Source organism: Aegilops tauschii, chromosome 7, assembly GCF_002575655.3.
Source record: "Aegilops tauschii subsp. strangulata cultivar AL8/78 chromosome 7, Aet v6.0, whole genome shotgun sequence".
Classification (NCBI taxonomy): domain Eukaryota; kingdom Viridiplantae; phylum Streptophyta; class Magnoliopsida; order Poales; family Poaceae; genus Aegilops; species Aegilops tauschii.
Genome location: NC_053041.3, coordinates 279,586,165 through 279,601,561, shown reverse-complemented (window position 1 = coordinate 279,601,561; position 15,397 = coordinate 279,586,165). Strand labels below are relative to the sequence as shown.

Sequence of the window (15,397 nt, the reverse complement as noted above, 5' to 3'; positions counted from 1 at the left end):
GTAAGCCCATCACCAATGCAGAACCGATTTAATCGGGTGTGTCTTTCTTCCATTGGCTTATAATCTCAAGAGTGGTTGCTTATTGCCCAACTTGTTGATTTGTCAGGCATTGCTAAAGTATATAAATTGATAAAATCCATTGTAAGAGAGCAATGTGGGACTATTTTTAATTTATAAACGAACATGAAATGGTTAATTTGCTATATTGCTCGCATGAGCTTTGCCGTAACCATATTTTGTTGTCCAACTTTCTTGGGCCGGATCTAGTTGGAGAAGCCCAGCCCTATACCCAGGTAGAGCCGATAGCAGAGCTGTAGAGTAGTGGCGTGTAACCCTAAAAAAGCAGTGGCGTGTACACACGGAGCTACCGAGAGCCACAAGCTGGAAGCAAGTGAGTTGAGCGCACGCGGGCGGACGCAACGATGATGGTGGTGGCAACTACGAGCCCCGGCGGGCTGGAGGCGCTGCAGGTGCGCGAGGTCGAGGATCTCTCGGCGCTGGGGGAGGGCAAGCTGCTTGTCGGGGTGGCCGCTGCCGGCGTCAATCGCGGTGACACGGTCCAGCGGCAGGGCCGGTACTCGCCGCCGGCCGGCGCCTCCCCCTACCCGAGCCTTGAGTGCTCCGGCACCATCGTCGTGCTCGGGGCCAACACCCCCCGCGCTGGGCCGTCGGTACTAGGTGCCAAGCGTGCCCCCATGGTGAATTTGGTGATGGCCGCTGCTGCTCTGAACCTCACTTTTTTGCATATGCTGTTGCATTTGCAGGTGTACGCGCTGCTTACCGGCGGCGGGTATGCGGAGAAGGTTGTGGTTCTGGCAGGGCAACTTCTACCGACGACAGAGGGAGGGTCGCTGACTGACAGCCGCCAGCTTGCCCGAGGTGGCCTGCACCGTCTGGTCCACCGTGTTCATGCCAGTCACCTCTCCCCCGGTGAATCCTTCCTTGTAAGAAAATCTCTCTTGCTATTTTTTTCTCCATGTGATGATTGCAAATGGCTAGCAATTCACTGCACTTGCTTCTTCCTTGGACTAGGACTAGCTAGAAATCTCTTACACTGAGCACCTGAGTTGGAATCTCGTATATCTTTTGTTAGAACAACATGCCTCGACTAACTGAGAAATAGCGAAGTAAATGATGCTTACTCAAATGGAGTGTGAACTATGTTACCACAGTTGCTCATATGCAAAATGAGGTGAAACGTCCTAGACTCCTGGCTATATTTATTCCTGATGATTGGGTATCTCCAATGTATGCAGATCCATGGTGGATCTAGTGGAATCAATACATTCACTATACAGAATGCAAAGCACCTTGGAAATGTACGCATGAGACATCATTCTTTGTAAGTAATAGTAGCAGCAAAAATCTGCTAGTTCTAAATTTGAAGGTTGCAAATGTATACATTCAGATACACCGATCGATGTGTTAACGTTGCAGAGACAACATCTCTACCACTCTAGGAAGCACTTTTGAGTGTCTGCACCAACCTTTAGGAATTGTAGTCGGGCTAAAGAAGAGCTAAATAACAAACCACGAAGTAAGTATAATAAGCACAGACATTTTTTATACATTTTACCTTCACACATCAACACAAAATTGATGTATACTATGGTTGTTATGTAGCCATGGCCATCATACAAAACCACGATGCAAAAAAATTGAGGTTCGTCATTTATATTCCAAGATATGAGAATAAAAAGACCAATTTACACAAAAGTTCACGGGGACGAATTTATAAAATTAGCTGGGAACTGCTACAGTATGTCTGCTAGTTCACTTTTCGTAAATTTCCCCCAGTTTCAGTCGCTGACAAGCGATTTTATAACAGAAAACTAAATTTACAGACTTGATGCATGTAAAAAATAATACACCATAAGGCTTTTCTGTTCATTAGGTTCACATCACAAGAAAACGGAACTGAACATATACTAAAACTAAAACTAAAGAGTAGTTTAACTACCAAACTGTACTGCTAAGTTTCATTTTGTTCCAAACAGTGTACCAATTCACATGGACTAAGCTTATATGTGGTACTTCCAACCCACAAACTAAATAGATTTCTTACTTCACATCACACTTTTTTGTAAGAACCCTAACCAATGCTGCTTTGGTTTTACAACTTTCTTTACTTCTAACATCCAAATCAAACTGTTGTTTAACACATGTTTGCTGTATAGATGCACCCTAGAAAAATCCTACGTTTACTTTCTCGTAGAATTGCATTTTTCTGGTTGTAAAAATAGGGTGAGCAGCAACTTTCTTGTCAACATGATGGCCTCCTGAAAATAATTGAGACCCATCCATCACTTATTTGTGAACTCAGTGTCTTCTATCGATGATAAGTGAGCTACTTTTTCCTTAGAGATTGCCTCCCCATTGGCACTAACTTGTATAACACAGATTCCCTTCCCAATATACTCGTAATGCATAGATAGTCCCTCCTAATCATTTTGTGTTTGTCTTTTGTCAGGATTCAGATGGAATTTCCGACATCAGAGACACGTATTTTGTTAATCAAGTGCTGAAGGTATGATCGGGTGTAACGCCCGGATAATTAGGCTACAGTAAACCTCTGTTAAAGATGCCACGTCACCACGGTTACCGTTGATAAACTCCCGTTAGGTCAAACCGTTTCAAAATTCAAATTCAAATTAATGTCACAATAAAAGTTTTTCAAAATTTACAACAAAAATGTTCGAAATATTTTGCATAAGTAAATATGGTGTGATAAACACATTTTTTATAAAATGCCTAGATAATTTAAAATGATTTAAAACAAAAAAGAAAAGAAATAAAAAGAAAAAAAATACAAAAGAGAAAACAAACAAAAGAAAAGAGAAAGAAGAAAACCCCCTGGACCGTGGCCCAACTGGGCCAACCTACCAGGCCCAGCCGGCCAGCCCACCCACTCCCTTAACCTCCCCTGGACCACGAAACCCACTCACCCACCGACACTCTCCCTCCCCCCCCGAAAATATCTCCCCCCGCTCCCCCGATTGGATCGGGATCGAGAGGAGGAGACCGCCGACACCGCCGCCCGGAACGCCCGACGCCGCCTCGCCCTCGCCGGCCTGCCTCCTCCTCCTCCCCACCGGTCTGCCTCCCCCGTCGTCGGTCGTCTCCGTCCTCCTCCTCGCTCCCCGTTGCCCTGGACCCTGCTCCCCGCCGTGAGCCGCCGCCGTTTCTCTCCTCCTCTCCCCATGTCCCCGTACGCACGCGCGCGCGCACGCTCCGCCGTGGCCGCGCCCTCTCCCCCCGCTGCTCCCTCATCTCGCAGCTCCACGCCCGCCCGTCCCGCACTCGCGCCCCTGCCACCGCGCCCCTGCCCCGCAGCGCCCTCGCGCGTGCACGCCGCCCGCCTCACCTTGCTTGCCTCCTCCGTGCCCGCTCTCCGTCGGCCCCGTGCTCGTCGTCCTCACCGGCCCAGCGAGCGCACCCCACTGCTCGCCGCCTGCCTCGCCGGCGCAGAAGGCCACCCCACGCCACGGCCTCCTCCCCGCGGCTCCCCGCGGCCCCGGCGAGCACGCCCGCGCCCAAGGGCTGCCGCCTCCGCCCTGCAGCTTCTTCACCGCCTCGACCACCGCGGCCCCCCTCGCCCCGCCACCGCAGTCGTCCCTCCGCCGCCCCCTTGGCCGGGCCGCCGGCACCGGCGTGCGCCGCGCGCGCCCAGCGCCCTCGGGCATGCGCCCCTCGGGTTGCGCCCGCACCCCCTTGCACACGGCGCCCGTCGCCCACTGCGCCCGCTCGGGCCCACACTCGCACCCGAGCGCCCGAACCCGATAGGCCCTTATGGGCCTATGACATATGGGCCCCGCCCACAGAACGTGTTTTAAAAAAATATAAAAATAAATAAATAAAAATAATATCATTAATTAATTAAGATAATTAATTTAGTTAATTAATCATGTTAATTAATCTAATTAAGCCTAATTAATTAATCTAATCACTTAAATTAAAATTAACTAATCCTGTTTAGTTAACTAAGTCAATGACCAGTGGGACCCACACGTCAGCGACCCAGTCAACACTTCTGTTGACTGCTGATGTCATGCTGACGTCAGCAAACACTGTTCTGGATAATGTTGTATTAAATTAATCAAATAAATGTAAATCTTTTAAAATTCATATAAAATAAACCGTAGCTCGGATGCAAATACTTTCTACATGAAAGTTGCTCAGAACGACGAGACGAATCCAGATACGCAGCCCGTTCGTCCGCCACACATCCCTAACATATCGAACTCGCAACTTTCCCCCTCCGTTTCATCTGTCCGAAAATGCAAAACAGCGGGAATACTTTCCCGGATGTTCCCCCCCTTCGCCGGTACCACCTCCTACCGCGTTAGGGCATACCTAGCACCGCGTTTTGCCTCCTTATGTTTCGTGATGCTTTGTTTGCTCCGTATTTACTGTTTCTTCCCCCTCTCCTTCTCCGGTAGACTACGAGACCGACGCTGCTGTTGCCCAGTTCGACTACGGAGTTGACGACCCCTCCTTGCCAGAGCAACCAGGCAAGCCCCCCCCCTTGATCACCAGATATCGCCTATTCCTTCTCTATACTGCTTGCATTAGAGTAGTGTAGCATGTTACTGCTTTCCGTTAATCCTATACTGATGCATAGCCTGTCATTGTTGCTACAGTTGTTACCCTTACCTGCTATCCTACTGCTTAGTATAGGATGCTAGTGTTCCATCAGTTGCCCTACACTCTTGTCCGTCTGCCATGCTATACTACTGGGCCGCGATCACTTCGGGAGGTGATCACGGGTATATACTATATACTTTATATACATGACACATGTGGTGACTAAAGTCGGGTCGGCTCGTTGAGTACCCGCAAGTGATTCTGGTGAGGGGGCTGAGAGGACAGGTGGCTCCATCCCGGTAGAGGTGGGCCTGGGTTCCTGACGGCCCCCAACTGTTACTTTATGGCGGAGCGACAGGGCAGGTTGAGACCACCTAGGGGAGAGGTGGGCCTGGCCCTGGAAGGCATTCGCGGATACTTAACACGCTTAACAAGATCTTGGTATTTGATCTGAGTCTGGCCATTTGGTCTATACGCGCTAACCAACTACGCGGGAACAGTTATGGGCACTCGACGTCGTGGTATCAGCCGAAGCTCTTCTTGACGTTAGCGACTGAGTGGCGCGCGCCGCATTGGAACGTAAGCTCGCGCTTGTATTAAGGGGGCTAGGTCTGCTTCCGGCCGTGTACGCAACGTGCAGGTGTGCAATGGGCGATGGGCCCAGACCCCTGCGCGCATAGGGTTTAGACCGGTGTGCTGACCTCTCTGTTGAGCCTAGGTGGGGCTGCGACGTGTTGATCTTCCGAGGCCGGGCATGACCCAGAAAAGTGTGTCCGACCAAATGGGATCGAGCATGTTGGGTTATGTGGTGCACCCCTGCAGGGAAGTTTATCTATTTGAATAGCCGTGTCCCTCGGTAAAAGGACGACCCGGAGTTGTACCTTGACCTTATGACAACTAGAACTGGATACTTAATAAAACACACTCTTCCAAGTGCCAGATATAACCCGGTGATCGCTCTCTAACAGGGCGACGAGGAGGGGATCGCCGGGTAGGATTATGCTATGCGATGCTACTTGGTGAACTTACCATCTACTCTCTTCTACATGCTGCAAGATGGAGGTGGCCAGAAGCGTAGTCTTCGACAGGATTAGCTATCCCCCTCTTATTCTGGCATTCTGCAGTTCAATCCACCGATATGGCCGTTTACACATATACCCATGCATATGTAGTGTAGCACCTTGCTTGCGAGTACTTTGGATGAGTACTCACGGTTGCTTTTCTCCCTCTTTTCCCCCTTTCCTTTCTACCTGGTTGTCGCAACCAGATGCTGGAGCCAGACGCCACCGTCAGCGACGACTCCTACTACACCGGAGGAGCCTACTACTACGTGCAGCCCGCTGACGACGACTGGGAGTAGTTAGGAGGTCCCAGGTAGGAGGCCTTGCCTTTTCGATCGTTGCTACTTTTGTGCTAGCCTTCTTAAGGCAAACTTGTTTAACTTATGTCTGTACTCAGATATTGTTACTTCCGCTGACTCGTCTATGATCAAGCACTTGTATTCGAGCCCTCGAGGCCCCTGGCTTATATTATGATGCTTGTATGACTTATTTATGTTGTAGAGTTGTGTTGTGATATCTTCCCGTGAGTCTCTGATCTTGACCATACACATTTGCGTGCATGATTAGTGTACGGTCAAATCGGGGGCGTCACAAGTTGGTATTAGAGCCAACTGCCTGTAGGAATCCCCTTTCCAACTCCTTGGCCGAAGTTGAGTCTAGTCATTGCTAAACTTTTACTGACATGGCTGTGTGGCTTACGGGCCCACGTCGCCATTGGGTGGTATTAGGATCTTTTACTCCTTGTCTATACTCTGGGACTCTGATCTCTCTTCTATTTGGGTTAAGTGAGTTTTGCTAAATCTAACATTAGGATCTCGTTATCACTTTCACCCGGAGAGCCCCTTATTACTGATGATCGTCTGCTGCACGTGAAGACCCTGAAGATACTCTCCGCTGATAACCCGAGAACTTGTGTTCATCGCTTTTGCAATTCCCTTTCATCGATAAACTCCTATGGATAACCATGTATACTCGCCATTCATACAATGTTTCCCAGTTGATCTTGTTATTACAAGATACCCCGAAATTCTCTCTGTTGTTCCGAGAATCCTTTGAGCTTATTGCCTTGCTGTTCTTTGTCACCTGAATACCCCTACGGATAATTCTCGCACTTACCGAGTATCCACTCATCCCCAGTTGATTCAAGTATTTCACAAAAGTGTTCAAAATACCATTCGATCTTCCGAAAATCCTCGGGAGCCTTTTGCTCTTGAAATTCTTGCTTACTTGCATTATGATCAATCTTAAGTCTCGTAATCTTATTGGCATCTCTTGTCATTATCATTTTGAGTCCGTTGATTCAATCTGTTGCGAATGCTCGCAATCCTCAATCAGAGCCTAGAATTCATCCTTCCGGCTCAGACGTCATTTGAAACGTGAGCTGGTTCTCGCCAATCAAATTGTCGTTGATTTTGCCCCTATGTCTATTGAACTTACCCATCCTTGAGCAGAGCGTCTGTTTCTGATCCTTCGCTTTGTAAATCATAATTCCTTTGCAATTGAGCTCTAAGTTACTTAGTTGTTTCTATAATCCAAGGTCTTTGCATTGATTATACCTCTGGTTGTGTGCCGATACTCACATCAGATCCTTTATGGACCATCAGAACCTTGTTGGACTTTATCCGACAACGTCCTTCATATTCAATCACTTTGGAAGTTCTTTCCCTGATACATAATGCCTTCAGTAAATTGTATCCTCTCGTTTTGTCACCCATGCTCTACTATCGAGCTTGAGTTATTTACCCCTGAAGCTTGTGGTATATGTTTCCACGATGCCCCGATGGGTTGAACCTATGCCTTTCATAGTATGTGTGAACTCGAAAGTTTTCATGAGTCATACTCTTCTGGTATTTTGCTAGATAAAAAATTTCAACACTTCAACTTCATCAAACGCGAGAAGTGAATGAAAGGGTATGCATTGGAGAAGTGGGAGTCGACCTTGAACTTTGTGTTCATTCCCATGGACACGATGTAGATCCTATCATAGAAGCTTCTTGTAATAATAACTAATTCCTTGATATGATATCGTCTAGTATCTGTGTATTGATCCTTTTGCAATCGTGGTTCCGGCCATGTTCTCCTTTAAATACCATTTCTCGTGCAAGTTTAAGCACTTGTCCTCTGCAGAGCAATACCCCCGTCCAACCTCTACTTTGGTCTGTCGTCGAGTATTACCCACCTGGTATCTCGAGAATGCCAAGGAACTACTTAACTTCTTATGAGTTCTTCATCAACTAATATTCTTGCCGATTCCATTTTTCCAACGGGTTCTGAGTTGTTAGAACCCCTCAAAGACACCGATAAGTGAATCAATTCCGCACTCCGATTCAATAACTCTAAGTAATTTTTGTTGCTTATGAGTTTAATAATCCTTCAATTCATTCCTAGCCTGCTCGGCTATGTCATTATCGTGCCAATTTTAACTGTGCTACCTGGACCTTCCCAGCGCACAAATTTCGACAGTGAGCTAATCTTGCGTCGATCTTCCTCGTCATATCACTTCTCCTTGAATAGCAAACTTGATTTCGAGTTTGTGTCCTACCCATGGTTCCAATAACCTTTCGCTTTCATCATTCCTTTGACTTGATGTCATCGTCGATCAGTTACATCTTCTTGAAAACCTCTCGACAAATTTGTCGTGATCATTGTCAACAATTTGACTTCTTTCAAGTTGTGTGTCGAAATTCAGGATGAGAAATACCACCCTTGCCCCTCGATGGATTGTGTTATCATCGACAACATTCTTGCCTCCCCTCAACACAAACTTGTTCATATTTTGTGTTGTATCTTGATTTCCCTGCTATCCAACCTATGTTATGTTCTACCATGGAGTATTACCATCTTTGATGTCAAGAATGTCGTGAGCATTACTCCACCTCTTAAGAATTCTTGGTACAGTGATACTTCTCACCATCACCATTCTTTCTTGGTCCCCGTGTTGTTTCTAAACGAAATACCGACAATTGAACTATGATGTGCGACTCCAAAACTTCTAGCAACCCTATTGCTTCGAAGTTAATGGGCGATATTTCATTCTTAGACCATTGGTTATCGAACCACCATTCTAACATTGATCATGCTACTTAAGCCCATATTTCGGGTGCACCTTTCAACCAATGTTTAACTGTGTATGTTTTCCTCGAGCATACATCATTATATCATTTGCACTGACTAATGTTATCTCCTTGTTCACATAATTGTGGAAACCCATCTTTTGGAAGTCTCGATGATTGTCGCTGAGTTCATCAGCTACCACCTTTTCCCTTCATTCGTTTAATGATGAGCTTTTGTTTCGGAACCCGCTTTCGTAGTAATTTTCCCGAGAATCTTACAATGTCGTCTCGTCAATTTGTTTTGCACCTTTTCTTCTCAAGCATTCTGAGTCTGAGGTATCCTGACACCAATCAGATCTGAATCTCGGTCAGATATGATGGTTGGAGCATTTTTTCAAGAGTCATAGCACTGGTCTTTATATAACCCAGTAGGGTGATATCATGCCTAGAGGCCCTATTGTTATAAGTTTTCCTTTTTAGCAAGGTTAGCTATTCTTCCATGAGGAAATTGTAAGACTTACTCTATAAGTTGTTCCTGATGGATCCCTTGTGTATCCATAGCCTGATCTTACCTAATGACCATGTCAATGCTATCTCGAAGCATGTCTGTGGTACTCCGATCTTCAATAAAAACATTTGAAGCACAATGCTAAATTTCCGTTATCAATTATTCAAACACCGTTGTTTGGGTAATGTCATGAACTTCCTCTTCCCTAACCTAAATGGTTCTCTTCTAACCATTGTCCTTGGGAAGGATATACCCCTGAAATATGTGTTTAAACACATTTTCCTTTCCATTGTTCTGTTTAATCTGTTAATCATATTTTCCTTTCCATTGGTTGGTTTAACGTTTCTGGTGATCATTATGATCTAAGCAGTATTAATTCCCTGCTTGTGCAAACACCTCAGTGTACAACTCTGTCAGTAAGACCCTGTTACTATTGTTGGTGACATTCCGGTAACCACCGATGGACGAGAACTTGCCTATTGGTCCGCCTTGTTTCAACGAGCAGGAAAATGGTTCTCTTCGTCCCTCGCCCTTGGTACCGATGTTGTTGCCGACATAAAAGACAGGCTATCCTCTGACATGCCTTGCTTACGTGATCACGCAAGACGTCTCCGCCCTTCCTACTTTTAACCCACATGGTGGGCCCATAACCCACAGTTCCACAGGATCAAAACCTGACTCTCCTATACACCCTTTTGTCGAAGTTATTCCTCGAGCTTGACTTCGTATGTGATTCACGGGCCACCTGCCTAGTGATCTATTCTGGTACCAGACGCAATACTTTCCCATTTGCTCTGAACCACTGTCACATTTCGTTTCAAGCAACGAACGATTGCATGCCCGCTCGAAACTTCCCATGATACCTCCTTACTTTGCTCTCGATATTTTCTTAAGTTTTAGTTCGAGAGTTACTTCCCGCCACCATCCTCGATGTTATCGACCAGTTAGTCAACCTTGCAGAGGTCTGTTCTTCCGGAATAACCACCCTTATTCTTTCGTAAGTACGATGGAGTTCCCGAAGAAAGGATGCCGACTTCATCATGATGATCTGAAGCAGAGAAATAAGGACATCAACGAAGCGGGTCAACTACTTCAGGGAGAGCAAAAATGAATGAGAAGATCCATTAGGATGTCGTAACCAAATCTTTCCCCCTTGCTCTACCCCTTAAATCTCGGGACGAGATTTCTTGTAGTGGAGGAGAATTGTAACGCCCGGATAATTAGGCTAGACTAAACCTCTATTAAAGATGCCACGTCACCATGGTTACTGTTGATAAACTCCCGTTAGGTCAAACCGTTTCAAAATTCAAATTCAAATTAATGTCAACAATAAAAGTTTTTCAAAATTTACAACAAAAATGTTCGGGAGGTGCCATATTTTGCATAAGTAAATATGGTGTGATAAACACATTTTTATAAAATGCCTAGATAATTTAAAATGATTTAAAACAGAAAAGAAAATAAATAAAAAGAAAAAATACAAAAGAGAAAACAAAAAAAAGAGAAAGAAGAAAACCCCCTGGACCGTGGCCCACCTGGGCCAACCCACCAGGCCCAGCCGGCCAGCCGACCCACTCCCTTAACCTCCCCTGGACCCCGAAACCCACTCACCCACCGACACTCCCCCCACCGAAAATATCTCCCCCCCTCTCCCCCGATTGGATCGGGATCGAGAGGAGGAGACCGCCGACGCCACCTCGCCCTCGCCGGCCTGCCTCCTCCTCCTCCCCACCGGTCTGCCTCCCCCGTCGCCGGTCGTCTCCGTCCTCCTCCTCGCCCCCCGTTGCCCTGGACCCTACTCCCCGCCGTGAGCCGCCGCCTTTTCTCTCCTCCTCTCCCCCTGTCCCCGTACGCACGCACGCGCGCACGCTCCGCCGTGGCCGCGCCCTCTCCCCTCGCTGCTCCCTCGTCCCGCAGCTCCACGCCAGCACGCGCGCCCGCGCCCGTCCCGCACTCGCGCCCCTGCCACCGCGCCCCTGCCCCGCAGCGCCCTAGCGCGTCCACGCCGCCCACCTCACCTTGCTCGCCTCCTCCGTGCCCGCTCTCCGTCGGCCCCGTGCTCGTCGTCCTCACCGGCCCAGCGAGCGCACCCCACTGCTCGCCGCCTGCCTCGCCCCACCTCGCCGACGCAGAAGGCCACCCCACGCCACGGCCTCCTCCCCGCTGCTCCCCACGGCCCCAGCGAGCACGCCCGCGCCCGAGTGCTGCCGCCTCCGCCCTGCAGCTTCTTAACCGCCTCGACCACCGCGGCCCCCTCGCCCGCCATCGCAGTCGTCCCTCCGCCGCCCCCCTTGGCCTGGCCGCCGGCGCCGGCGTGCGCCGCGCGCGCCCAGCGCCCTCGGGCATGCGCCCCTCGGGTTGCGCCCGCACCCCCTTGCACACGGCGCCCGTCGCCCGTTGCGCCCGCTCGGGCGCACACCCGCACCCGAGCGCCCGAACCCGATAGGCCCCTATGGGCCCCACCCACAGAATGTGTTTTAAAAAAATAAAAATAAATAAATAAAAATAATATCATTAATTAATTAAGATAATTAATTTACTTAATTAATCATGTTAATTAATCTAATTAAGCCTAATTAATTAATCTAATCACTTAAATTAAAATTAACTAATCCTGTTTAGTTAACTAAGTCAATGACCAGTGGGACCCACACGTCAGCGACCCAGTCAACACTTCTGTTGACTGCTGACGTCATGATGACGTCAGCAAACACTGTTCTGAATAATGTTGTATTAAATTAAATAAATAAATGCTAAAATTAATTTAAATCTTTTAAAATTCATATAAAATAAACCGTAGCTCGGATGCAAATACTTTCTACATGAAAGTTGCTCAGAACGACGAGACGAATCCGGATACGCAGCCCGTTCGTCCGCCACACATCCCTAACATATCGAACTCGCAACTTTCCCCCTCCGTTTCATCTGCCCGAAAATGCGAAACATCAGGAATACTTTCCCGGATGTTCCCCCCTTCGTCGGTATCACCTCCTACCGCGTTAGGGCATACCTAGCACCGCGTTTTGCCTCCTTATGTTTCATGATGCTTTGTTTGCTCCGTATTTACTGTTTCTTCCCCCTCTCCTTCTCCGGTAGACTACGAGACCGACGCTGCTGCTGCCCAGTTCGACTACGGAGTTGACGACCCCTCCTTCTTGCCAGAGCAACCAGGCAAGCCCCCCCTTGATCACCAGATATCGCCTATTCCTTCTCTATACTGCTTGCATTAGAGTAGTGTAGCATGTCACTACTTTCCGTTAATCCTATACTGATGCATAGCCTGTCATTGTTGCTACAGTTGTTACCCTTACCTGCTATCCTACTGTTTAGTATAGGATGCTAGTGTTCCATTAGTTGCCCTACACTTTTGTCCGTCTTCCATGCTATACTACTGGGCCGTGATCACTTCGGGAGGTGATCACGGGTATATACTATATACTTTATATACATGACACATGTGGTGACTAAAGTCGGGTCGGCTCGTTGAGTACCCGCAAGTGATTCTGGTGAGGGGGCTGAGAGGACAGGTGGCTCCATCCCGGTAGAGGTGGGCCTGGGTTCCTGACGGCCCCCAACTGTTACTTTATGGCGGAGCGACAGGGCAGGTTGAGACCACCTAGGGGAGAGGTGGGCCTGGCCCTGGAAGGCATTCGCGGATACTTAACACGCTTAACAAGATCTTGGTATTTGATCTGAGTCTGGCCATTTGGTCTATACGCGCTACTACGCGGGAACAGTTATGGGCACTCGACGTCGTGGTATCAGCCGAAGCTCTTCTTGACGTTAGTGACTGAGTGGCGCGCGCCGCATTGGAACGTAAGCTCGCGCTTGTATTAAGGGGGCTAGGTCTGCTTCCGGCCGTGTACGCAACGTGCAGGTGTGCAATGGGCGATGGGCCCAGACCCTTGCGCGCATAGGGTTTAGACCGGCGTGCTGACCTCTCTGTTGAGCCTAGGTGGGGCCGCGACGTGTTGATCTTCCGAGGCCGGGCATGACCCAGAAAAGTGTGTCCGACCAAATGGGATCGAGCATGTTGGGTTATGTGGCGCACCCCTGCAGGGAAGTTTATCTATTTGAATAGCCGTGTCCCTCGGTAAAAGGACGACCCGGAGTTGTACCTTGACCTTATGACAACTAGAACTGGATACTTAATAAAACACACCCTTCCAAGTGCCAGATATAACCCGGTGATCGCTCTCTAATAGGGCGACGAGGAGGGGATCGCCGGGTAGGATTATGCTATGCGATGCTACTTGGTGAACTTACCATCTACTCTTTTCTACATGCTGCAAGATGGAGGTGGCCAGAAGCGTAGTCTTCGACAGGATTTGCTATCCCCCTCTTATTCTGGCATTCTGCAGTTCAGTCCACCAATATGGCCCTTTACACATATACCCATTCATATGTAGTGTAGCACCTTGCTTGCGAGTACTTTGGATGAGTACTCACGGTTGCTTTTCTCCCTCTTTTCCCCCTTTCCTTTCTACCTGGTTGTCGCAACCAGATGCTGGAGCCAGATGCCACCGTCGGCGACGACTCCTACTACACCGGAGGAGCCTACTACTACGTGCAGCCCGCTAACGACGACCAGGAGTAGTTAGGAGGTCCCAGGCAGCAGGCCTTGCCTTTTCGATCGTTGCTACTTTTGTGCTAGCCTTCTTAAGGCAAACTTGTTTAACTTATGCCTGTACTTAGATATTGTTGCTTCCGCTGACTCGTCTATGATCGAGCACTTGTATTCGAGCCCTCGAGGCCCCTGACTTGTATTATGATGCTTGTATGACTTATTTATGTCGTAGAGTTGTGTTGTGATATCTTCCCGTGAGTCTCTGATCTTGATCGTACACATTTGCGTGCATGATTAGTGTACGGTCAAATCGGGGGCGTCACATCGGGAAACAAAGAACATATGTAACTTAATAATTAGCAGTTTCATTTTGATATACTGTGCGAAAACAGTTGTTTTCTAGGAATCTAGCTCCATGTAAACATGCAGAGTTGTTTTTCACATCCAATTTGTACAATTGCAGAAAAAAATCAATCCTCTCCATTCGAAGGTAGGTTATGCACACAGATTTGTTCTTACCTTGCAAGCATCGTTGGATGAAGACAGTAGGGATGATCATGGACAAACGCAATGAGTGCTCAACCCATCTATGCAAACGCTGCACTTCATGCCCCCATTCCGCTGCCATCCTTATGTTGCCTCTCCTAGATCTGGCTCCCCAGAGTGTTGTCTTGGTGTCCCTCCCCGGGTTGCCTCGATCTTGCAGGAGAGGAGGACGGGAGGGCGGTGGCTGGAGTCGGCAGTGGCTGAAGGGAACGCTGGAGAAGGGGAAGCAATGGAACTGTGAAGGGCGGGTCGGCGAGGAATCCTGCACTGCGTGACGCATGGGGTGAGCAGCGAAGGAGGTTTGGTGTGGCGCCCGAAAGGATTGGAAGAGGATGGGGAGGCAACGGATGGCTGGAGAAGAAGACCGGCTGCGCGGCCGCGCATGGCGGTGCCGGCTGCGCCGTACCCGTACGCGATTAGGAGACCCTGATAACCCACAAGTATAGGGGATCGCAACAGTTTTCGAGGGTAGAGTATTCAACCCAAATTTATTGATTCGACACAAGGGGAGCCAAAGAATATTCTCAAGTATTAGCAGTTGAGTTGTCAATTCAACCACACTTGGATAACTTAGTATCTGCAGCAAAGTATTTAGTAGCAAAGTAATATGGAAGTAACGGTAACGGTAGCAAAAGTAATATTTTTGGGTTTTGTAGTAATTGTAACAGTAGCAACGGTAAAGTAAATAAGCGGAGAACAATATGTGAAAAGCTCGTAGGCATTGGATCGGTGATAGAGAATTATGCCGGATGTGGTTCATCATGTAATAGTCATAACATAGGGTGACACAGAACTAGCTCCAATTCATCAATGTAATGTAGGCATGTATTCCGAATATAGTCATACGTTCTTATGGAAAAGAACTTGCATGACAGCTTTTGTCCTACCCTCCCGTGGCAGCGGGGTCCTAGTAGAAACTAAGGGATATTAAGGCCTCCTTTTAATAGAGTATCGGACCAAAGCATTAACACATCATGAATACATGAACTCCTCAAACTAAGGTCATCACTGGGAGTGGTCCCGATTATTGTCACTTCGGGGTTCCCGGATCATAACACATAGTAGGTGACTATAGACT

General features: G+C 48.1%; 1 protein-coding gene across 18 annotated transcripts; it reads left to right on the top strand.

Moving 5' to 3' along the window:
* Positions 1–342: 342 nt before the first annotated feature.
* On the top strand, positions 343–14,175 carry LOC109759847 (uncharacterized). Of its 18 annotated transcripts, XM_073502979.1 has the most exons (8): positions 343–678; positions 765–944; positions 1,257–1,342; positions 1,438–1,537; positions 1,624–1,663; positions 2,471–2,527; positions 4,440–4,511; positions 5,852–6,138. In XM_073502979.1, exons 1-2 carry the CDS (start codon positions 423–425, stop codon positions 857–859), a joined length of 351 nt encoding a protein of 116 aa, XP_073359080.1. In that variant the 5' UTR covers positions 343–422; the 3' UTR covers positions 860–944; positions 1,257–1,342; positions 1,438–1,537; positions 1,624–1,663; positions 2,471–2,527; positions 4,440–4,511; positions 5,852–6,138. The 18 variants fall into 18 exon arrangements, with proteins under 18 accessions (XP_073359080.1, XP_073359081.1, XP_073359082.1 ...); XM_073502980.1 differs by lacking the exon at positions 1,624–1,663; XM_073502981.1 differs by lacking the exon at positions 4,440–4,511.
* Positions 14,176–15,397: the final 1,222 nt, after the last annotated feature.